General features: G+C 32.9%; 2 protein-coding genes across 2 annotated transcripts; one reads left to right on the top strand and one right to left on the bottom strand.

Annotated features, from left to right (window-relative positions):
- Positions 1-8,458: 8,458 nt before the first annotated feature.
- On the top strand, positions 8,459-13,480 carry LOC110665332 (protein argonaute 2). Its single transcript, XM_058130118.1, has 3 exons — positions 8,459-8,876; positions 9,765-10,956; positions 11,619-13,480. Exons 1-3 carry the CDS (start codon positions 8,567-8,569, stop codon positions 13,081-13,083), a joined length of 2,967 nt encoding a protein of 988 aa, XP_057986101.1. The 5' UTR covers positions 8,459-8,566; the 3' UTR covers positions 13,084-13,480.
- Positions 13,481-17,369: 3,889 nt separating this feature from the next.
- Positions 17,370-17,792, bottom strand: LOC110665339 (uncharacterized). The gene has a single exon (XM_021825402.2). The coding sequence runs from the start codon at positions 17,790-17,792 to the stop codon at positions 17,370-17,372; it is 423 nt and encodes a 140-aa protein (XP_021681094.2).
- Between the last annotated feature and the right edge of the window lie 8,705 nt (positions 17,793-26,497).

Raw genomic sequence — 26,497 nt, 5'->3', positions numbered from 1 at the left:
CTCAGAGAGTAAAATATCAATTTTAACCATAATCTCTATAACTATCTAAAACTAATGCACCCTGTAGAGTGAAATGCAACATCAACAACATTTTCACATCATAACATCAAAAAGGTAATTTGGAGCACTCACGCACCCTGTAACATCAATCATAATATATGGGAGTTGATCCCCTATACAGCTCTCTTAAATCCAACCTGGTGCCAGCGAAGAACTCAGCTCGGACTTCCACTTAATAACCAAATCGGGGTCCCAGCGAAGAACTCAAGCCGTGTCTACCCCGAAGGACCGGGTCCCAGCGAAGATCTCAAGCCGTGTCTACCAGTCCTATCCATAGTCCACACCACATCACACGCACGCCAACGCACGCACACTGCTCCAAATTACCACAACAACATCCATGGCACGCTAACAGTTATGAATGCAACATAAATCGTGCCTAGAGTTTAACTACATAAATATATGCATATAAGTGATGTATGGGCATGCTTGAACATATAATAATATCAAAATTACAATTAAAATTAATATTTTACTCACAGACTTGACGATGGTCACTGAGGCGGCTGGGCGGAGGAAGAAGGCTGTCTCGGCTCACCTGACAATTTTATTACAATCATTTAATAAATTTGACTCAATACAAATAAAGAAAAAGACCAATACGTCCTAAGTCGTGCCGAAAATCCGGCAGAGTCTCCCCTATACCTAGGACCTACCCAACCTGCAAAATGGCTCAAAACACACTTCTATATTTACAATCCATATATCCACAGCTCAATCATATCACACAGCCCCTCCTGGGCCCATCAAATCAATCATCTATCACAGTATGTAATATTTCAATTTAATCCTTATAATTGACCATTTTTGCAAAAACTGCCCAAATAAGCTCTAAAAATTCTAAAACTTTTCCCCGCGGTCCTTAGCAATATTACTAAGATATTGCAAAAAGAATCATAATTTTCTAAGCTACCACGAATATTTTATGGATTTTTAATCCTATTTAAGCACTAGAAAATTACGAAAAAGTAAGGTTCGGGTTTACCTTTGCCAATTCCAACTTCGGGAACGCGCTCGGGACGTCTGACAATGGGGGGCTAGCCAAAACCTCGGTGCAATTCGGAGACTTTTCCAGAATAGTGCATGCCGGCGAATTTCGTGAACCAGTCAATCGTCGAATTCTGCGAATCGATGATACCTACACGAAGCCCATAACACGGGGGTTAGTACATAAATTTTTTCAGAATTTTCTAAGCTCATTAAATGCTCAGAAAAACACTGTGAAGTTTCGTGGGACCCACTAAAAAACGGTGTCAAAAAAATTTGTAATTTATGTCGCCGCGAAGCTCTCGACGAGTGGAGCGTGCTGGTACCCTCGGTTTTCTCGTGGGATTCACGGTTTTCGAGAAATCTAGCCCAAAATTCGAAATGGGCTAAAAACTTCCCGAGCAAAAATTGGATAAACCGCTCGATGGATTTCGGTGTTCATGGTGTCTATGGAAAGCTCTCGCCGAGTAGATGATTTTAGACACAAGACCCAGTCCAATTGGTGGCCGGATCGACCGGATTTTGGCCGGGGAAGCCGAAACGCCGCGCATGCGAGGGAGGGAATTCGCGCGCGGTTTCCGGCCATTTGGGGCGGCGGCCGGCTGGCTGGGGAGGCTGGGTGGCGGCGCCGGTCGGCTGGGGTGGCAGGGGGAGGTGGCTGGCCGGCGGCAGGGGCAGGAGGAGAGAGAAAAGAGAGAGAGAAGGGGAGGAGGTCGACGCGCGCGGGGAAGGAAAGAAGAAGAAGGAAAAGGCCGGTCCGATTCGACCGGTCCGATCCGGTCCGGTTCTATTCGGCCGGTCCGATTCAAGATACAAAATTTTGAATTTTTACTCTGCATCGGGACCGAAAACGAGGTCCAAAAATTCCGAAAAAAATTCCAGAAAACTCAGAAAAATACGTAGACTCCAAATATATTTTTAGTTTTGCCACGTGGTCTTTAAATTAATTTTTAAAAATCATCAAAGTTTATATTTTCGGAAAATCGAACCCGATTTTTAAAATCTGAAAAATCTCAAAAAAATTTCTAAAATTTAAATAAAATTAAAATACCAAAAATGCTCATAAATTTAAAATTTTTGGGGTGTTACAAATTTAGAAAGTGTTACATAATTATTGAAGTATCATAAATGATACAAACAAATTCAATTTGTGTTCATGCAAGTTTTGTCTAACATTGATACCATAAGAATAATGTCAATTTTATCATTTTTAAATAAAAAAAGGCCAAATCTCTCTCTCTCTCTCTCTCTCTCTCTCTCTCTCTCTCTCTCTCTCTCTCTCTCTCTCTCTCTCTCTATATATATATATATATATATATATATATATATATATAAGTTAGCAAGTTAAAATAGGTTAATGAGTTATAAGTCAATACATGATGTGAATAATATAATATGATATAAACATATTAAATCAAATTATCGGGTTAATTTAGAAAGTGATACATAATTATTGAAGTGTCACAAATGATACAAGCAAATTCAATTTGTGTTCATGCAAGTTTTGTCTAACATTGACACCATATGAATAATGTCAATTTTATCATTTTTCTTTTAAAAAAAAGGCCAAATGTCTATTTTTACCTTTAAAGTATGAACGAATAGTTATATAAATTCTTAAAGTATTTGAAGATTTAAACAAGCCTTTTAAGTTTTAAAAAAGATTAAGTAAATTCTTCAAATTTTAAAAATAAATCACATAAGCCATTTTACTATTTTGGAGATAAATAATCCATTTAACTTTAAAAATATATAAAAAAGATTGAATTATAATTTGCCTTTAATATAAATCCAGCCAAAACAGTGCATGAAAATCTTTTGGTCCACAAGATCATCATCAATAATCTTATGTATCTAATTTGTAATATTCTGATAAGTATCACTATATTTTGGACCAAATTGATAAGTTATTTTTTATCGAATAATTTAAGAAACTTCTCTATGAGTTTAAGAAACTTCCACTTCTTAAATCATTATGTAAATAATAATTTATCAATTTTTTATTAGGATATTACAAATCAAATATACATGATTGCTAATCAAAACTCATATACATGCACTAAAATATTTTCGTGTATCGCCTTAGATAAATTTATATTAGAGATAAATTATAATTTAATTTTTTATCTATTTTTAAAAGTTAAAGGGTTTATTTATTCATAAAATAATAAAAAAAATTATTTAATTTTTTTTTTAAATTTGAAGAAGTTGTTTAATTTTTAAAGTTGAATAGTTTAATTAGACTTTAAAACACTTTAAATACCAATGTGACTATCTAACATAATTTTAAAAATCTAAATAGGCATTTTATCTTAAAAATAATTTGATTTACAATGAAACTAGCATAATGCCCATGCAATTTATAATTTTTATGTATAATTTAATTTTCAATTACATTTTAAATAAGATACATTATTACTATTAAACTAATTTTAAATTAAAATTTCTCTCTTATTTAATTTAATTTGAATAAAATTTTAATTAATTTATAGTGTAATTAATTAAAATACCTATTTAATTCTTTTTATATATATATTAATAGTAATTTCTATGATTATTTCATTTAAAATGTAATAAAGTGCTTTATTCAAAAAATAATTTTAATTTCATAAAATTTTTTATATTTTATCTCATAATTTATGTAAATTAATATTTATTTTTGTAAATTATTAAAAAGACATTAGATTAATGAGAAAATAATATTATTTTAAAAATATATAAATATAATATTTTTTGTTATTAATATAATAAAAAAATAAATTACTAATAATGAATTAAATTATTTAATTTAATAATAATGAAAATATATAACATTATTATTAATTAAAAATAACATTCTAATATATTATTTTTTTAAAAATACTATATCTAAATATAAATTTCTTTTATTAATCTGATGTTAAATTTCTTTTATTAATTTGATGTATTTTTTATAAAATAATTCTTTGACAAAAATGGTTATCACTTAACATAAATTTATAATATAATATACATATATATTTTATAAAAATTAAAATTTTAAAAATCATCATTTTTTATTAATATAATAATATTAAAAATATATACTATTTTTCAAAAGATATATTCTATAATTTTAATAATGTAATTTTAATTTTTTTAATCATCCTTATTTCTAGCTAAATTTTTGATGTAATCATATTTGTAATTTATTTTAAAAATTTTATTTCTATATAAAAATATAATTGAGATAATTTATAATAAAAATATAGATATTTAATTAAAATTTAAAAATAATTATGTTAAAAATTAATTATAATAAAATATAGATAATTAAAATATTAGTTATAATTGTATTAGATATTAGTTATAATGAAATAAAATACTTAAAAGTTTCAGAAATATTAAATAAGAAATTTATAAAAAAAATTAATAATTAAATATATATTAATTAAATATATTTAAATAAATAAATTTTAAAAATGATAACTAATAACTTATGAAAGAAATAATAAAAAAATAGTTTAAATTAAAAAAGATTTGAGAACACTTAGATGAAATAAAAATACTTAGTGAGAGGGTAGTATTTGATGTATATTACATATATATATATATATATATATATATATATATATATATATATATATATATATATATATATATATATATATATATATATATAAATAAATAAATAAAAACTATTTAAATAAAAAATTAATTTATAATTAAATATTATTTAATTGAAAAACAAAAACAAAAGCATTCAAATTTAATTTTTACAACAATAAAATGTTTTCTATTTACTTGACTGTTTCAATTAAATATCCATAAGTTGACAACAACAACAATAATAATAATAATAATAATAATAATAATAATAATAATAATAATAATAATAATAATAAGCATTAATTAATATTAGGAAAATGAAATAAAAAGAATATTAAATTATTAACATAAAAAATAATATATAATAATTATAAATAAGTCAAATTTCTATATTTTATTTTTATAACTTTTTATATAGACTACATTTTTTATCTCTCAAATTTTTTAACAAAGATTTCATAATAAAAATAATTGAAAATATAAAAATGTGACAAAAATATTTATTAAAGATATGAAATAATTTAAGGTTGATTAAATTATATGATAGTTGATTATGAGATCACAAATTAATGGTTAATTTTCTTTAAACTAATGGCCATTAATGACCTTTTATTATTATTATTATTATTATTATTATTATTATTATTATTATTATTATTATTATTATGGATGATAACATGTGATAAATAATATTTTTGCTTAAATAAATTTATAAAAAAACAATATAAATAACTTTTAAATATTTCATTTAATCATAAATATTACATTTAAATCATAAGTGTTAAGCTAATATTATAAATAATAATGATAATTAAAAGAAAAATAAAAAATAAAAAATAAAAAATAAAAAATAAAAAATAATTAGTATAAATGAGAGTATTTATGATTGATTATGAGATTACAAATTAATGGTCAATTTTATTTAAACTAATAGCCACCGATAACTTATTATTATTATTATTATTATTGAGGGTAATATATGACAAATAATATTTTTGTATAAATAAATTTATAAAAAAATAATATAAATAATGTTTAAATATTGTATTTAATCATAAAAGTTCTTAATTTTTAAAAATTAAATTTTAAAAAATAATAATTTAAATACTAAATATTAAGATAGTATTGTAAATAATAATGATAATTAAAAGAGAAATAAAAAATAATAATTAATTGTTATAAAATAATATAAATAATTTTTAAATATTATATTTAATTATAAAAGATCTTAATTTTTAAAAATTAACTTTTAAAAGAAATAATAATTCAAATCATAAATGCTAAAGTAGTATGGTAAATAATAATAATAATTAAAAAAAATAAAAAGTTAAATAATAATTAGTATAAAAGAAAATATTTATAAAAGATGACACATGATTTTTTTTTTTTAAAGTGTCATGTGTCATTTTTTTTTAAATATCTCTTTGCTCTCTCTATATACATATATATTATTAAAAGGATTGAAGCAAAATAAATTCACTTTAAGAAAAATGTAATAGTGGAGAGGATGTATGATCACTTGCATTTAATATTTTTGGGGTATTTGATTCACTTGTTGGTTGTAGCTAATAACTGATAAACTAGAGTGTGTTTGGTAAGTTCTAAAAAATAAAACTGATAGCTAATGGGTAGCTGATATAGTACCCATCAACTGCAGTTTATATCAGCTCTAAATTTCTTATCAACTGATAGCTGATTTGATTTTATTTTTTATTAACCATATTACCCTTTTTTTTATTTAACTTGAAAATTAATATTATTAATATTTTTATATTTTTTATTTATAATTTTAACATTTTAATTGATACATTTCAATTTTGTTAAAATATTTTTTATTAATAACATAAAATATAAAATGTTTATTTATATTTAAAAATTGAAAATTAATTATAAATTTTTTCTTTATCAATAATAATAATTATTTATTAATTTATATATATTTTTAAAGTTATTTAATTAATTTTTTAAAAAATTTAATTATTTTTTTATTTTAATAATAAAATAAATGATATTATATAATAGATTAATAATTATATATTTATTTTAATAATATAATATATTAATTTAATAATAAAATAAATAATATAATATAATAAATTTATAATTTTATATCTATTTTAATAATAAAATAAATTAATACATACTCTTATTAGTCATCTTACATATCAACAATAATTGTTAAATATAATTTTAATAAACACTTAATATAAATCAATTTTCATCAATTACTAACTATTAATTATTAATTAATAATAATAATTATCAGTTAACAATTATCAATTATATTCAATAATTAAACTACACATGTCTTTATTATCAACTATTAATTAATAATAATAAATATTAATTAATAATTATCAATTATATTTAATAATTACACTACTCTTGCCTTTATTCCTTGTTCATTTTGTAAAGGGGTAGCGGAATTTTAGCATACTCTGATCTCCTTGACGATTGAAACGAGGGAACGTGAGGAAAGTGGGCATGAAATGCTCCGTCATTTCCTCTCACTTTCCTATAATTCTTCGTGTCAATCGAACATTCTGAATTGTCCAAGATTCTTCCTTTGTAATTTCCCTCTTTCAACGCATTTATTATCATCACGTGCCACGCAAGGATGAGGTCAATACAAATATTTAATTTATAAAATTGATGTTTTTTTCAACTTAATTAAAATACAAATTATTAAAATTTTTATTATACAAAATTTATAATTTACTAAATTTAAAATATATTTAATTTATCTGTTATTATTAATTTTTTATTTAAAATTTTAGAAATAAAAAGGTATTCTATTATAGAGTTAAGGAGAGCTTACAGTAATATTTACATATTGCTTACACATGAGAAACTTTAATAAAAATAATGAGATTAATAGTGAGTGAGAGATCGATTAACTAAATCGAATTTTTAATTAATTTAATTATTAATTAATTTTAAAAATATTAATTAAAATAAATTAAAATAAATTAAAATAAAAAAATTTAAAATTAATCAAAATTAAATATATTCGATTAGTTATTTATTATAATCCAACTAACAGAAAAAATAAAAAATATATTTTATATTATTAATTATTTAATAAAATAATAATAATATATTTATAATATTTGTTTATTTATAAAAAATAATCATAATTTAATATTAATAAAATAATAATTATAAATGAAATATTATTATAAAATTATAAAAAAAATTATAAATAATATATTAATTAATAAAAATTTACATTTCAATTAATTTAACTATCAAATCAAAACAAATTGAATTAATATTTAAAAATTTAAAATTTATTATTATTATTATTTGAAAACGAATCAACTATACATATTCTTAGTGATATAATTGAATTTTATTGATTTAATTTAATTATTCTCTTATAATAGAATAATTGCTCATTTTAGTAGAAACATATACTTAATATTGAATAAATTAAGAGTTGAATTCTAATAGCTGAGCTCATGACAATTCGATATTAATAATTAAATATATTATTTTATGATTGTTTATGAAATTTAAATTTTAAATTTTATAAGTAATTCTTTTTAATATTTTATATGTATCTCGCATATAATAGATCAAGATTAATCTTAATAGATACAAATCAACCTACAAAAGATTAAAGTGATCTCAATAAATATCTTTTTTATCTTTGTTATCTATGGCTAAATTTTAATTATTTTGAAATAAGTTAAATTATAATAAAATTTTGCACAAAATTATATATATATATATATATATAGCATATTTCTTGGCATTTTCCTTCAAGCAAGGTTATTTTTGTCTTTTAGCGGTTCCAGCTTACCGCGTGTATAAGTAAAGCCAACTTCAGACCTCGGAGTTTCAAATTTTTATATGGCATGAGCTTTCCTTTTTTTATCTGATGTGACTGAGTTTACTGAGTGGAGACTAGAGTTGCTAACGAGTTAACAGTCTGCTCCCAAGTTGTCCAATGGAGAGAGAAGGGTACAGTCATAGAGGAAGAGGTGGCCGTGGAAGAGGAGGTAGTGGCGGTGTTGGCAAGGGGCAACAATGGATACCAACAACCCAGGGTAGAGGTGGGGCCCAGGGTAGAGGTGGGACCCAGGGTAGAGGTGGTTCGGCGTGGCTCACAAGAGGTGCCTCTAGTAGTGGTGGTGGTGGTGTTGGCGGTGAAAGGGGAGGATCGACCTCAACTAGGGGAAGGGGGCCCACGACTCCTGCTCCACCTCACACTGTTCCTCGGAGATCTGATGTCCCTGAATCAGAACCTACTCTCTCTGGTAAATGTCTCTCTCACTCGCATTCATATCTTCTGCTGGAAATTTTTTAGATTTTGTTTTGTTCATTTTCATTTTTTATTCAATTCCCGTCTTGACTGCTAAAAAACACTCATTGAAGTGTTCTTGATGAAAGGTGTCAAATTGGAATAAGTGCTTGAAGTTTTCTACATATATATTTTTTTTAAATTCCCATTTCCCATTTTCATTAAAGGATTTGCATTGCAGGATCTATTTCATGGGGATGCTCAAGAAAATTATTGCCTATTCTAAGGAACACTTTGTTCATTTACTTGGTTTAGTCTTGAACCTTTTGGTATGCTCCAAGCAATGGATGTTTTTGGTCAATTTTTTCTTTTAAATTTTCTTTTCTTTTGTTAAATGAGGATGAAATTATGCAATCTCTGATTACAGTTATGATAAGGAGTCTCTGAAATTGGTGGGTTGTTATTGGCTTGATCCTACCAATTACTAGATTTATAAAACAATCAGTGCATGTGAGCCGTTTCTTCTTAGTTTTGTTGATTTCAGTAGCTTACAAAAATGGGATTAAGAAATCATGACTTTATTAGGTGTACTATTGTTGGGTCTTATTGACAAGTTAGTACATCCAATAAATTATTTAGATTCTGCTTTTTGTTTCAAATAAATTTTGAAGTTGATCTCATTTTGGAAAAGTAGGTATTTCTATCTAAGAAATCTATTCCAAAATGCTATCTAGTGTTGATACAGGCAAGACCACAAAAACATGTTGAGTATCTTTATCTATCCTTTGAGCAAATAATTTTCATTTGTTTCAAATGATGCGTTACAACTCGTGTCTAAGCTTTGCCTTTGTGAGAAATCCTTACCTTAGTGAGAAATGGTCTAATTCATTTGCTGATTCTATAGGTACCAGCATTCGACCTGTGAATATTTCAGAACATTTGGCTTCTCCTTCTTCTCCTTCGGATACTACCACTAGGGTTGTCCCAGTTAAACGGCCAGATAAAGGTGGCACACTGGCCATCCGAACTGCTAGCCTTCGTGTAAATCATTTCCCTGTCAGGTTCAATCCTGAGAGTATCATAAGGCATTATGATATTGATGTTAAACCAGTTGTGCCACCCAAGAATGGTCGTGCTGTGAAAATATCAAAGTCTGATTTGGCAGTGATCAGGAATAAGTTATTCACTGATGATTCCTCTCAGTTTCCCTTGTCCATGACTGCCTATGATGGTGAGAAAAACATTTTCAGTGCTGTTCCTTTGCCCACCGGAAAGATTAAGGTGGAGTTCTCTGAGGGGGAAGACATGAAGGATCGTGCTTACACATTTAATATAAAGCTTGTGAATGAACTTAAGCTTTGCAAGTTGAAGGATTACTTAACTGGGAAACTGTTTTCAATCCCTCGTGACATATTGCAAGGGATGGATGTTGTAATGAAGGAGAACCCAGCGAGGCATATGGTTTCTGTTGGCCGCAGCTTTCATTCAACTGAAGCTTACAAAGAAGATCTTGGATTTGGTATCACAGCGTCCAGAGGTTTTCAGCATAGCCTCAAGCCCACCTTCCAGGGTCTAGCCATGTGCTTGGACTATTCTGTACTGGCATTTCGCAAGCGACTTCCAGTGATAGATTTTCTTAGAGAGCATGTTCCTGGGTTTAACTTAAATGATTTCAGAAGCTGTGGAAGAGATGTTGAGAATGCATTGAAGGGACTGAAAGTTACAGTGACTCACCGCATTACCAAACAAAAGTATACTATTGCTGGACTTACAAAGGATAATGCACGTTATCTTTCATTTTTTTCTGAAGACCCAAATAGCAAAGCTCCACCAAGGAAAGTTATTCTTGTTGAATATTTCAGGCAAAAGTACCAGGATATACAATTCAAAGACATTCCTTGTCTTGATTTAGGCACAAACAACCGAAAAAATTATGTACCAATGGAGTTCTGTGTCCTGGTTGAGGGTCAGATTTATCCAAAGGAGAATTTGAATCGAGATGTGGGCCTCTATTTGAAGAAGATATCCTTGGCAACTCCAAGGGACAGGCAGAGGATAATATGTGATATGGTAGCTGATAGAGATGGGCCTTGTGGGTATGTATACGCATATTCCTTCTCTATTTTGACATGTTTGAAGTTTCAATTGTTGTAATGTTTGCGTCCAGTTTCAGATGGAAGAATAATTTTGAGGTCCCTGTCCAGTTTTGATGTTTCCTTTATATCTAACAGAAAATTCTAGGTGTTATTTGATAAACTGCTTGCCATATGTGTTCATATTATCCTTGTCATCCTCTATCTGCTTGTCATTTTGGCTTTGATTATTCTTTGCAAAAGTGATCATTCTTGTTTGTCGGCTATTACATCCTCAGTGCTTAATTGTGTTTAGATTGATGACATGTATTGATGGTTGCAGAGGATTTAACTGTAAATGCTTGAACCTGGTAATTAATGTAATTTGACATTCATCTTAATTAGGTGTGAGTTTGTTTTAGTATTTGATAGATAAAGATTGTAATTTTGGTTATTCCCTTTCTTGGATTCTCTTAACATGGCTTGAGGTTAAATTTTCATGTTTTGTAAGTATATGTTATTGGATGATATACCTGCATCATTTCCACAATATATTATGGCACGATAAGCTTATGTCATTTTCCCATAGGATTGTCATCTGTTTGGGTTGAATCACTTTTCATATAGTACTATCTGTTTGTTAAACTGCGGCTCAGTTTCTTATATTTCTTTTGTTTTATTGGCAGTGGAAACATAATCCAGAATTTTGGAATGGAAGTTGACATGGATATGACTTCAGTGCTAGGGCGTGTGATTGGGCCACCGGAGTTGAAGCTAAGTGCTTCCAATGGAAGGGTGATAAAAATTGCTGTTGACAAGGAAAAGTGCCACTGGAATCTTGTTGGAAAAGGAGTGGTCGAAGGGAAACCAATTGATCGGTGGGTTGTGATTGACTTTAGTTCCTCTGAACGTGGTCGTTACAAATTAAGGCCAGAGCAATTCATTCCAAAGCTTAGAGCTCGGTGTGAGAATCTGGGAATCTCTATGAAAGAGCCTCTCTTTTGTCATCCTGCTAATATGCATAAATTCTCAAGTGCTGATTTGCTTCGTGATCTTCTTGAAGTTGTTAATGATCGTGCTTATAAGATTTGCAGGGGCCAGTTGCAAATTATTATTTGTGTGATGTCTAGGAAGGATTCTGGTTACAAGTATCTTAAGTGGGTTTCTGAGACAAGAGTTGGTGTAGTGACTCAGTGTTGCTTGTCTGATCATGTCAACAATGGGAATGACCAGTACTTTGCTAATCTTGCTCTGAAGATCAATGCAAAACTTGGAGGTAGCAATGTCGAGCTTATTGATCGACTTCCATTTTTTGAAGGTGAAGGCCATGTTATGTTTATTGGGGCTGATGTTAACCATCCTGGCGCCCGGAACAAAACAAGTCCATCTATAGCTGCTGTTGTTGCTACTGTAAATTGGCCTGCTGCAAACCGCTATGCAGCTCGCGTTCGTCCACAGTATCATCGTAAGGAGAAGATTCTGAATTTTGGAGATATGTGTTTTGAGCTTGTGGAAACTTATGTTCGGCTGAATAGAGTCAAACCAGGGAATATTGTAATATTCCGAGATGGTGTAAGTGAGGGCCAGTTTGATATGGTTCTCAATGAAGAGTTGACAGATCTAAGGAGAGCATTTAAATCAAGCAATTATGCCCCAACTATTACACTTATTGTGGCCCAAAAGCGGCACCAGACTCGTTTGTTTCCTGGAAACAGGAGTAGTGGGAGCTCAAATGGGAATGTGTCTCCTGGCACAGTTGTGGACACGAAAATTGTGCATCCATTTGAGTTTGATTTTTATCTTTGTAGCCACTATGGAAGCCTTGGGACAAGCAAGCCCACACACTATCATGTTCTATGGGATGAGCATGGTTTCAGTTCTGACCAATTGCAGAAGCTCATATACAACATGTGCTACACATTTGCTCGATGCACGAAACCTGTGTCCTTGGTCCCACCAGTGTACTATGCTGACCTTGTTGCTTACAGAGGAAGGCTGTACTATGAGGCAATAATGGACGGGCAATCTCCAGCTTCAGCATCATCTTCAACCTCTTCAGCAGCTACATCATCACTTTCATCAGCTGCTTCGTTGGATGATAGGTTCTACAAATTACATGCTGAACTGGAAAACATAATGTTCTTCGTTTGAAAGGCTGTTGGTTGGCCAATCTTCTCCTATTCTCACAGTTGAGTTGGAGATGGCTAGCTTTCTTTTTATTGAAATGCATATTCGCAGGTTCACTCCTTTTCTATGCAAACCGGTACTAGTTAAGGAGTTTGTGCGTGAATCTAAATGGGTTACAAGCTCCTCTTTTGTTTTAATGGCTTGTTTCTGCAATCCGTGTTTATTATAGTATGCATTTTAGTTTGGATTTTGAAGTTTCAGTTTGATTTCGCTACAAGGCACTGGTTAAGGCTTTTCTGAGTTATTATTATTATTGTTATTATTATTTTATTATCATTTGGTAGTATGAGAGAGTTATTGTGTGGGATCTAATTATATTATGCAACATTAATACGTTTGACTGAGATTATGGTTGCTGAAATGGTTGGTTTTGCATTTTTATTTAATGGCTGATGAAGTGGCCTGTTGATTGATCCTTACATCTTATCAAACATTTTAGGAAGTTGAATCTTAGCTTTGTGATTTGGGACATTTAGACCCTATTTGGTTGGATTTTATGATGAAATTTTCTTTAGGTGATGGATTGCTATCAAATCAATTCCGCAATTTTAATGGAAAACAAAGTGGGGTTTCAAGAATAATTAATCTCTCATCTTTAATTTAAGTAATAACATAATTATAAAAAAAAAAAAATTAATTCTATTCTCTATTTCCAATGATCTAAATTGTGCATATCAAACAGCAAAGCACCTCATGATCTGACATAGAACGACTGGTGTGCTAACAAGTGATGTACAGCATTCGCAGGCTGACAGGTATAAATAAAAGGGATACTAGATATCTCCAATGCTAAGGAAAGACAACCTTGAATTAAAAAACCTCTTCTCATGGCGAACATTAAGAGCAGATATGACAACCAAAGCATCTGATTCAATAGCAACCGTAACCCACTGCTTGGATTTCGCCTAACTCAAAGCCTCTCGAATACCAAATGCCACAACAATTCTTGTAGGAAACCTGCCTTGAATTTTGAAAGGACTTAGCAGCAAAGCATATCACCATCATAATTTCTAGTAATCATGCCTAGTCCCTTATAAGCCCCACTCAAGTGTCAAGATCAACCCGTAATTGTATAATTAGACATACGACGGTTTCTGTGGCCATAAGCCTATACAAGCTCTGACACTAGTAATGGGACAAGCTCTGACACTAGTAATAGGCCTAGATTTGGGTTGTTACATAAACACACATATATATATATATATTAGATTTGCTTCAAATAAAATTTTAAGTTTGCCCCTTAATTTTTAAATTTTCCCTTAATCTTCCTCACTAACATTAACCATTTCTTTAGATATTTCATTTTAATGGTATTTGTCTCCACTAAAATTTTAAGTTTAGCCATTGAATTCTTTTACTTTGCTCCCAAAGTAACATTACTTCTACTAACTACATCAATTTCTTTAACCATTTCATTTTAATAGTATTTTACGCACAAAAAATTTAGATTTATCCCATTGAATTTTAAAATTTATCCCCAAATTAATGTGCAATATATATATATATATATATATATATATATATATATATATATATATATATATATATATATATATCCCTCACTTGCAAATATTTCTGAATCCACCACTGTCAATAGCCTTCCTTTCTGCCAAATCACCTTTGTCTCTCTCTTGTCTTTGCACGCAACTGATTGTTGTGATGCTACTATTTTGCATTATATTTCTTCTCAAATTTGGATGTTTTGTGAGTAATTTAAAAATTCTCGTGAATAAATTTGACTTCGAGATTTGTCTTTCCTATAGATGAATTTGTTAATCTCTTGCTTGCTAATGGTGTTGCCTTCTCTACCTTTCGATTTTTTATATTTTTGTTGAATTTCCATTTTGTGCTTAAATTTTCTTTTATTTTCTGAAATTACTTTGCGAAATGAGATGAAATTTCCTTTGATGCCATTCAATTTGTTACATTAATCAAAGAACATAATAGATTCTTATAGAGATTACTAGTGTCCTTATGGATTTGTTGCCTCTTGAGGCTAATTTTCACTTAAAAAAAAAATCGCATTAGTAATCGATTAAATCAGTTGCTAATCCATTGAAATCGGTTGCTAATTAATTTAGCAATCAATTTCAGCAATAAGGCTAGTTGTAAATAGTAACGACAATTGAATCGGTTGCTAAATTAATTAAATTTAAAAAAAATAAAACTTTTGGTAAAAAACTATCGATTGTTACTAGCAACTAATTTAACAACCGAAATCGATTGCTAATAATTAGTTGCAAAAAAAAATTCATATGTCACAACCCAAATTATGGGCTGGACTGACACTAGGACTTTGGTCAACATAAAGCCCCCGAAGCCTGTAGTAAGCCCAATTAGACCCTAACCCATTAGTAAGCCCATATTGAGCCCAATTTCAAAAAATCAACCGGACAAAGTTTGACCATAAAAGGGACTATCCAACGGGGAGTTATTAATTAACTCGACCTGTAATCTCAATAAAAATATATTTGGGGAGCTCAGCTTACCCATCAATCATCCATAATCCAAAATAAAATCAATGGAAGCTCAGCTCCCTCATCCATCATAAGTATCCAACCACACAATTACGCATACCTAAAGTTTATAGATTACAATCCCAAATTGATAAATATTACAGTTCCAAACTAAATGATATGTTTCTACACATGCAGAGGACTGGAATTTATATTTAACAGTACAAAACATAAAATTATTAGCAAGTAGACCTGCGAAGAATGAAAGCAAGTTAAACTCAAGAAAAGAGCTCTCATGTAACCTGAAAAAATAGTGAACAAGAATGAACATTCGACTCAGAGAGTAAATATTTATTTTACATATAATTTCTATAACTATCTAATTCTAATGTATCCTTGGAGATGAAATGCATCATCTTCATACAAGTCATATAAATCACATAAAATCACCTCAAAGATAATATAGAGCACTCACGCATCCATGTCAAACCCATACTCACACATACATATATGGAGAGCTAATCCCCCCTACCCAGCTCTCTTAATCCAAGAACTGCCAGCAAGATCAACTCGAGCTGGACTTTCGCTTAATAATCCATATGCGGGGGTCAACGAGATCAACTCAAAGCCTTACTCACCTCGATTTCGTAAAAAAGAACTGGGCTCCAAGCGAGACTAGCTTAAGTCGATTTGCCCGTCCTACCTATATCCATCACACCACACCACACGCACGCTGACACACACATAGAGCTCCAGATTATTAAAATACAGCAACTAAAATAGTATTTATCAAGTACAAATGCAATACGGGGCATGCATAATATTTAACTACATATATATATATATATATATATATATATATATATATATAAATGATCCATGAGCATGCCAGAAGTATAATAATATTGAAATTATAAATAAAATAAATATCTACTCACAACACTTTAAAGGTTATTGAAGTGGCTGGGTGGAAGAAGAAGGCTGTCTCGGCTCACCTAAACAATATATCAAAATTTATCAATAAACAACTTAAAACAAAGCTGTAGAGAATCAAAAGATAGCCCTAAGGTGTTATCAAAAATCCGGTAGAGTTTCCCTTATACCTAGGACCTACCCCACCTATAAAAAGGTCCAAATAACACTTCTAAATCTCAAATTCTCACAATCACATCTCATTAACATCATATGGCCCCTCCTGGGCCCTCCAAAATAGTCAATACTCACAAATTTAAAAAATTATATTTTAGTCCCTATAACTAACATTTTATTATAAATCATTCAAATGAGCTCTAAAATTTTTAAAATTTTGCCTAGCAGTCCTTAGCAATATTACAAAGCTAATAAAAAAGAAATTATAATTTTCTAACCTCCCACGAATATTTTATGAATTTTTAATCTAAACCCAGCACTAAATAACTGAAGAAACTTAGGGTTTGAATTTACCTATGTCAATTCTGACTCTTAGAATGTGTCCGAGGCATCTGCAAATGGTGGGATAGCCTATAATTTTGACTCGGTTCTGAAATAATTCTGACAGTTTATCTGCTCGACTCGAAATTGCAGATTCGGGCGATGGTTGAATTTTCATGAAACGAAAGTACCTATGCGAAGCCCACAACATCAAGGATTAGAGTAAAATATTTACATATAAAATAATTGTTTGAAAATTAGGGGTGTGACATTCTTCCTCCCATACAGAAAATTCGTCCTCGAATTTTACACAGGGCAGAATATTTCCTCGCTTACAGAAAATTCGTTCTCGAATTTTACACAAAGCTGAATAAAATTACAGGATTACATATTGAACAAGTACGAGTACTTGCTGTGCATGTTCCGCTCTGGCTCCCAGGTGCATTTTTCCACTGACTGGCTCCTCCATAAAACCTTAACCATAGAGATCTGTTTTGACCTTAGCTGCCTCACCTGGTAGTCCACTATGGCTACTGGCTGCTCCTCGAAGGTTAGGTTCTCATTCAACTCTACTTCATCTGGTTGCAGCACATGTGAAAGGTTAGGAACATAATTCCTCAGCATGGAGATGTGGAATACTTGGTGAACATGAGAAAGGCTTAGTGGTAACTCTAACCGGTTGGCAACTGTTCTAACTTTATCAATGACCTCAAAAGGTCTTATGTATCTAGATGCCAGCTTGCCTTCCTTCCCAAACCTTATGACTCCTTTCATTGAGGAGACCTTCAGGAATACATAATCACCCATTGCAAACTCTACATCATTTTGCCTAGGATCCGCATATTTCTTTTGCCTACTGTAGTATGTTTGCCTGGTTTTACAACCCCGTAAGTGCACGGATCGCTAACAAATAATAAAGTGATAAGTAGAGTATTGTTCCCATGAGGACCTTTGTTAGCAAGTACCAATCTACACGGAAATTTTAACTGTCTAGGGTATCGAATATTTAGGGAGTGAAGTTTGTTAACTTTAAACACTAGAATAGTAAACTTAAAATGAAGTAATCTATTTTTGAAACAATTCTGGAGTTAAGATTTCACATTTGAATCTTATTAAGGATGTTATCTCATTTATTTACAGAATTGAGGATCGTTTTCCTTGATGGAAATTAGCCCTAAGTTGTCCTAAATCCTCTCTCAAGGCATCTAGGGTGTATTTTAATTAACTTAAACTGTACTTTCGTGGTGATCAAATTAATTAAAATTCTTTAAGACCTTTGACCAATTTTTAGGTTCCACAAAGGTATCAGCCTATGTCTAGGTCAGATTTCCTAGGTTAAAGATCTTGAGTTTCTAATGTTAATCTTCACCTTTCAGTCCTTCAATCAACATCTACAATCATGTCTAAGTGGGTACCATCACATAGCATGTATTAGGATCACAAGAAATTAAATCAAGAAACGAATCTCAAATCCAGTGAATAAAACTAATGTTCATCCATAATAATAATTACAAGCATTACTCTCCCAAATCGAGAATAAGGAAACTACTCACTCATGGTGAGTTCAGCAAACATCATGCTAAAAGATAAAAACAGTAAAAAGAAAATCATGTAAAAGAAATAAAGCAATAGAAATCTGTCTAAGGGGATGAAACGAAGGAATCGAAGATAGTTTGTAGCTTTGATCTTGTTGAACTTCAGCTAGAAAACTCCTTTTGGTACTGATGCGGAGCCCGACAACAGCAGCCTTCAGTAGCACTCCCTGCGACCCCCCTTCTCTTCTGATGTTTTCTTTTCTATTTATATTGGTTGCTCTAGGGTTAGTCACTTTGAGTCCAAAGGGCCTTAGGAGTCTCGTTTTTATCCGAAAATGGGAGGGGAATTCGAGTTATAAAACTGGATGTAGCATAGTACATGGCCCATGTGTCACTACACGGGTCGAGTCCCGTAATGTAGGGCCGTGTAACTTGCTAGAGGAGAATTGTGAAATCTTGTTTTGGCACAGAAGGTTACACGGGTCTGTGCCAACTACACGGGCCTGGTTACACGGGCGGTGTACTGTTGTTCCCATAAGGTTCTTCAAGCTTGTGCCCGGTAGAGACTTACACGGGTCCCTGCAAATTACAAGGGTCTACTTACACGACTCGTGTACTTGTGCTTCTCATCGATTCTTTTGGTTTTCTTCTGGCACAGAGTTACAAGGGTCTGGGGCTTGGTTTACACGACTCGTGTACTTTGTATCAGCAGTAATTCTCTATCTCTTGACTCCTCCAAGCTTTCCTTTGTACTCCTATACTTATGGGGCTTCACCCAAACACCTGAAATGATGCAGAAAACATGAAATTAAGGGCTTGACAATAGAAATTACAAAAACTCATGAAATTAACTATTATGCATGAAAATACCTAAATGCTATGAAATAGTATGCAAATGCGTTTAAAAATATCTATACAATTCAAGTGTATCAAATACCCCCAAACTCAAACTTTTACTTATCCTCAAGCAAAACAAAACTCTGTTTTAAAACACATTTCAGGGGATACTTAGGAATACAACCATCAATTTAATAAGCATAGAATTGAACTCCTTCAATCCTTCATTCTAATTTCCCTCTATCAAGGCATAAGGGTTCTAATAGCTGCCCGTTTAGAACTTCACCTCATTTCATGGTGTTTTGACTAACTATTCCTCTTTACAAGACCATTAACAAGCCACAAACAACCTGTTTTATCGGGATAGATTTGAGAAACACTAACTCCCCCAAATTTGCCTCTTTTGTGAGTAATTTTGATGAAGTATTTCAATTCTAACTCTATAGGCATATCTCAATTTTTCTATCTCCACTAATGTAGCATGCACTTTTCAAAAGATCAAAAGGTCTTTAAAAAGGGTTGTAATGGGGCTAAAGGGATAATGACTTGGTTGCCAATGAAAGGTTTTTAGGTAATGCAAATATGAAGATGACATGTATGCATAAAATCCAAGTATACTGAGTTCGTTTCTACATATTTTGCATGGAGAGGAAGGGATTTTGGTTTTTTTTTTTTTTTTTAATATTGCCAAGCATGCTTCCATGATGCTTATCTTGGAACTTCTTCTCTTTTTTCCTTTTTGTCCTCTCTCCCAAACTCATTGCTTTTGCTGGGTTGGAAAGGAAAATTTTTCTTTGAATTTCAATTGCACACTTGCATTTCTTCTTGAGTTCCTCATCCTCTCTTCATTTTCTTTATGCATTTTGCTTCCTTAAAAGGGTATGGTAGGTGTTTAGGCTAGGAGCTAGGTAAATAACATGGGTAAGCAATAAATTCTAATGGATAAACATAGGCTTCAAGTTAGCTACAAGGGATATACATTTTAATTAGGGGTGGCTAAGGCTTAGTGAGGCTATATCAAAGAATGCCTTAATCATTTCTTTATCAAGCATATGCTAGGATTTTGCCTTGATAGGTCCAAGAGATATGTTTTAGAGCTAGTGAGGCATTTTTAGGTTTGCTTGTATTTCAAAAATTGTTCTCTTAATTTTACAAGTTTAATGTGATAAATTAATAGTTATGAAGAGGTTTAACTAGTCTAGTTCCATTAAAGAGATTAGTTTCTTCACAAACAACATGCTAGAATCTCTTTTTGCCTATCTAGATATGTTCATTCCCCTATCCCATGGAGTCCAATTATTAGCTTACTAAAATTTGGTTATAGTGCTAAGTTTCACAATTTAAAGTCCAAAAATTTTTCAAAAATTCTCAAAAATTTTGATACACAAGAATAATGTAGCTGAATTTAAATAATGCAATGATGTGCATGTAATGATATGCAAATGCAATTATATCCCCCCCCCCCCAAACTCAAACTAAACATTGTCCTTAATGTTAACATAATGTGCAAAATCAGAGCAAACGTACAAAAATTTTAAGGAAGCATATTATTTATTAAGTATGGAAAATTTTTGAATATAAATCAAATAAAAGAGACCTATGGTTTCAAGTTAGGAGTAAGGCATGTAAGATATTACAATAAAGATCTTATCCTATAGTCCTAGCTCTAAAAGGCCTCTAATGATGATGATGGTGATGCTGGTGATCCTGGCTTCTCATCCTTCTCATCTAGCTTGTCCATTAGCATGTCCAGCATGTTGTGTGCTTCTCAGAGGTTGTGCTCGATAGCTCACATCTTGCCGTATATTGTGGTCTCCATGCGTTGCAGGTATGTGAGGACCAGATCTATCGGTGGTGGTGTGTATGGGGGCACTCGAACGGGGGACTCTTCGAACATCCACCCTTGCCCTTCTTCTTGAGGCTGTGAAGTCTCGTTAGGTCCTTGTCTTGTCTCATCTCTTTGAGGGATGGTGTTTCCTTCGGCATCCACCAAGTAGCATTTGTTGCCCACCTTCTTGCATATCCCCATGGATATGTTGATAGTTTGATCAATTCTTGACGTTCTAGTAACAAAGCACAGTCTGTGATGTCCTGGAATGAAGCCGAAGTGGAGGGCAATGGTTGTGACAAGGCCTCCAAGCACAATGTGCCCGGTAGACTGTTGACAGAGGCATCGGAGATGGTTGCACAGAAAAAAGCCAGTGCTGCAGCACTGTCTAGTTACCATGCACCATAGGAAAAATAGCTCGCTGGAGTTGACAATGCCAAGGCTGTCGCCACGGACCATGATGGTGTGGGCGGTGAACTGATGCATATATCGCAGTGCTAGACTAGTGATGCCCATGGATTTAGATTTGCTGGAGTTGTACGACTCTATGTTCGGTGCAATGGATTCCTAGAAGTTGATGTTGTTGTACAACATATGGTTCCTTGGGATCTCTTGGTGGCCGGCGCTGTCAAAGCCAAAGATGGCATTGAACTCATCCATGTTCATTACCCCGTCGGCACTAAGGAGGTGAAACTCAATCCTTCCCTTGTCTTCCCTGTTGGTAGGCCATAAGGTGGCCTTGAAGCTGCCCAAAAATTCCAGTGTGCTGTCTTTATAGGTTGGGAATTGGAGTTGGGCAAATCTTGTCCACCCAATGCTATCCAATAGCCCATTGATTTCATCCTGTAGCTTGATTTGGTCCAAAAGTGAAAATCCATGTATTTGGTGGAGGATATTTTTCTGGCGTGAAGTCTGGTGCACATTACTTTATGGGTATCATCACAAAATCCCCAAGAAATGGAGATTTCTGGTTGTGGCTATGGTTGTGGTTGTGGTGGAGGATGGGCTTATTGAGGTGGTTGGGGAGTGGCTACCCTCGTTCTTGGATGTTGGGTTCTAGGCTGGGGTGGAAAAGGTGAGGATTCTCCTCTTTGCCTTGAAGAAGAGCCGATCCTTCTTGCAGATCTCTTTGCAGGAGCCATGGATGAGTTTTTGGGAAGGAGAAGAGTAGGATTTTTGGTGAAAGGAGATGAGATTTGAGAGGTTTTTATAAGCTAGGAAGGGAGGAGATGAAGGATTTTGTGTTTATGAAGGGTTTTAATGCTAGGGGTGCATTTAAAGAGCAGTTAGGACTCTTCGTTTAGCACGTTTCATGCCCCACGAGTAGTCTCGGTGACGAAATACACGGGTCATGTATCACTACACGGGTCCCGACATGTAGGGCTGTGTAAATTTCTGCTCAAAATTTTCAAAATTTGTCGCAGTACACTGCCCATGTAAATGAGGTCTGGGACCCGTGTAACTTTCTGTTTCTCGAGTTTCTTTACTGGATATGTTACACGGCCCGTGTAAATTACAAGGAGCCCCGTGTAACTTTCTGTCTCTAAGTTATTCTATTAGAGACATTACATGGTCTGTGTAAATTAGACTATAGACCCGTGTAACTTTTTGTCTCCCGAAGAGTTGCAATTGCATAAAATTTATGGACTTCTAGAAAGTTACACAGGGCATGTAAAACCAGCACATGACCCGTGTAATTTTCTGATTTTTCAAATCTTTGGCAAATGAAAAATTTTATCATCACAACACATGAAATGGATGTAAAGTTGAGTAATAGAGCTACTTCCCTAGTTTTCTCCAAATTCCCTTTTGTGGTTTTGACTTGGTGATTCCTTTCCTCTCTTGATCTCTACTCCCTTTTCCAAAAATTCCTACAAAGTGAAATGCTAATGAGTATGAAACAAAAATCAATATGAAAAAGGAGAAAAAGAAAAGAAAAGTTCAGAAAAATTTTGGGTTGCCTCCCAAAAAGCGCTTGTTTATAGTCTTTAGCTGGACTTTGCTTGTTTATGGTCTGCCAGTAGGATGGTTGAGAGTGCAATTGACTCCCGTTTCTATGGGTTCTCCCTGAAAGTAAGGCTTCAGCCTCTACCCATTGACCTTGAATGCACCTGAGGTTTCGCTCCATACCTCTACTGCTCCATGTGGGAAGACTTACGTGACCTTGAAAGGTCCGGACCATCTTGATTTGAGCTTCCCCGGAAAGAGTTTCAATCTAGAGTTGAATAAGAGGACAAGATCTCCTTCTTTTATCTCTTTCCTTGCTATGCACTTGTCATGCCATCTTTTGGTTTTATCCTTGAAAATTTTGGCATTTTCGTATGCATCCTGTCGGATTTCTTCCAACTCATTCAGTTGTAAGAGCCTTTTCTCACCAGCAGCTTTAAGGTCAAAGTTTGAGATCTGAATTGCCCAGTAAGCTTTATGCTCAAATTCAACAGGGAGATGACATAATTTTCCATAAACCAGTTGGAAGGGTGTTATGCCAATTGGTGTTTTATATGCAGTACGGTATGCCCATAGTGCATCATCTAACTTCATGCACCAGTCTTTTCTGGATCTGTTTACAGTTTTCTCCAGAATCTGCTTTAGTTCCCTGTTTGAGATTTCTACTTGACCGCTGGTTTGAGGATGATAAGGTGTGGTCACCTTGTGAGTCACTCCATACTTTTTCAGTAGTGTTTCGAATTGTTGGTTGCAGAAGTGACTTCCTCCATCACTGATTATTGCTCATGGTGTGCCAAATCTTGTGAAGATGTCTTTTTTAAGGAACCTTGTGACCACTCTAGCATCATTGGTTGGTGTCGCAATTGCTTCTACCCATTTTGATACATAATCAACTCCAACCAAAATATACTTATTTCCATGGGAAGAGGGAAATGGGCCCATGAAGTCTATTCCCCATACATCAAGCAATTCTATCTCAAGTATACCATGCAGTGGCATTTCATTCCTCCTTGAACTGTTACCTGTTCTTTGGCATTGATCACAACCTAGCACAAAGAATGTTACATCCTTAAACAAATGTGGCCAGTAAAACCTTGCTCGTAAAATTTTTGCTGCGATTTTTGAGGTGCCGAAATGTCCTCCTTATAGTGATGAATGGCAGTAATAAATGACACTTTCCATATCTTCCTCTGGTATGCATCTTCTTATCAGCCCATCATTACATCTCTTGTACAGTAGAGGTTCCTCCCATAAGTAATATCTTACATCATGTAAGAATTTCTTCATTTGCTGATAAGTTATGTTTGGAGGCAGTATCCTGCATACAAGAAAATTAACAAAATCAGCGTACCATGGAGCCTTGAAGAATGCAAGTAATTATTCATCAGGAAATGAATCATCAATCGGAAAATCTTCAAAGTCCTCCATGTACTCCAATTTAAGCCTGGAAAGATGGTCAGCTACTATATTTTTGGATCCCTTTTTGTCCTTTATTTCAAGGTCAAATTCTTGTAGGAGTAGGATCCATCGAATCAGCCTTGGTTTTGCTTCCTTCTTATTCAAAAGGTACTGGATTGCAGCATGATCTGTGAATACAATGACTTTTGACCCAATGAGGTAAGATATGAACTTGTCCATTGCAAACACCACTGCTAGGAATTCCTTCTCTGTGGTGGTATAATTGATTTGCGCATCATCTAATGTCTTGCTAGCATAATAAATAGCATGGAGCTTTTTATCCTTTCTTTGCCCGAGCACTGCTCCAACTGCAAAGTCACTTGTGTTGCAAATAACCTCGAATGGTAGCTCCCAATTTGGTGGCTGCATTATTGGTGCTGATGTCAGGGCTTCTTTGATCCTGTTAAAGGAAACAAGGCAATTTCCATCAAAATCAAAGGGAACATCTTGACTTAACAAGTTAGTAAGTGGCTTAGCTATTTTGGAAAAGTCTTTGATAAATCTTCTGTAGAATCCTGCATGTCCCAAAAAGCTTCGCACTCCCTTGACTGATGTTGGGGGTGGCATGTTCTCAATGATCTCAATTTTTGTTTTATCAACTTCAATTTCTCTTTCTGATATCAAATGTCCCAGAACTATGCCTTCCCTTACCATGAAGTGGCATTTTTCCCAATTTAGGACCATGTTTGATTCTTCACATCTTTGCAACACCTTAGATAAATTAGCTAGGCAATCATCAAAAGTAGTTCCATAGACGAAAAAATCATCCATAAAAACTTCCATGATATCTTCAATATAATCAGAAAAGATAGCCATCATGCATCTTTGAAAGGTAGCAGGGGCATTACAAAGACCAAAAGGCATTCTCCTATATGCAAATGTTCCATAGGGGCAAGTGAATGTTGTCTTTTCTTGGTCTTCTGGGTGAATAGGAATTTGAAAGAATCCCGAATACCCATCTAGGTAATAGAAATAAGAGTGTTTCGCTAATCTTTCTAACATTTGATCAATGAAGGGGAGAGGGAAATGGTCTTTTCTAGTAGCACTGTTCAATTTCCTATAGTCTATGTACATTCGCCAACCAGTGACTACTCTAGTAGGGATTAGTTCATTGCTTGCATTTTGGATAACAGTTGTCCCACCTTTCTTAGGAACTACATGTACTGGATTAACCCATTTACTATCAGAGATTGGGTATATGATACCTGCATCTAATAGTTTTGAGATTTCTTTCTTGACTACTTCTTTCATGTTTGGGTTAAGTCTTCTTTGGTGTTTGATTGTGGGTTTACTATTTTCTTCTATGGGTATTCTATGCATGCAAATTGAAGGGTTGATTCCCTTCAGGTCTTCTATCTTATACCCTATGGCTTTGCTATGGATCCTAAGTTCTCTTAGCAATTTTTCCTCTTCTAACTTAGACAGGCTAGCATTGATTATAATAGGATATTTAGAATTTGAGTCCAGAAATGCATACCTTAGCGAGGATGGGAGAGGTTTAAGCTCTACCTGTTTGGCATTTTCTTGGAGCTTACCTTTGGTTTGTTCCTCCTTCAACTCCTCCATCTTGGAAGCTTTAGCTAATGGTAGGGGTGGATGAGCTGCTAACTATTGTGCACAGGCTGCTATTTCTGTATTTTCATCATCCATTATGTGGCTATGCACAATACATGCTTCAAGAGGATCTTTAGGATGTGTCTCATAAAATTCCTTTTCAACATATTCGTCAATTGTGTCAACTTTGAAGCATTCATCAGGTTCAAATTTGTATTTCATCGTGTTGAACAAGTTGAACTCCACTTCTTCTTCTACTACCTTGAGAGTTAGTTGCCCATTTTTGACGTCTATGATAGCTCCGGTGGTTGCCAAGAATGGTCTTCCTAAGATGATAGGAATTTTAACATCTT

Source organism: Hevea brasiliensis, chromosome 11, assembly GCF_030052815.1.
Source record: "Hevea brasiliensis isolate MT/VB/25A 57/8 chromosome 11, ASM3005281v1, whole genome shotgun sequence".
NCBI classification, from domain to species: domain Eukaryota; kingdom Viridiplantae; phylum Streptophyta; class Magnoliopsida; order Malpighiales; family Euphorbiaceae; genus Hevea; species Hevea brasiliensis.
Note: the sequence above shows the minus strand (reverse complement) of the source record. Positions and strands in the feature narration are given on the sequence as shown.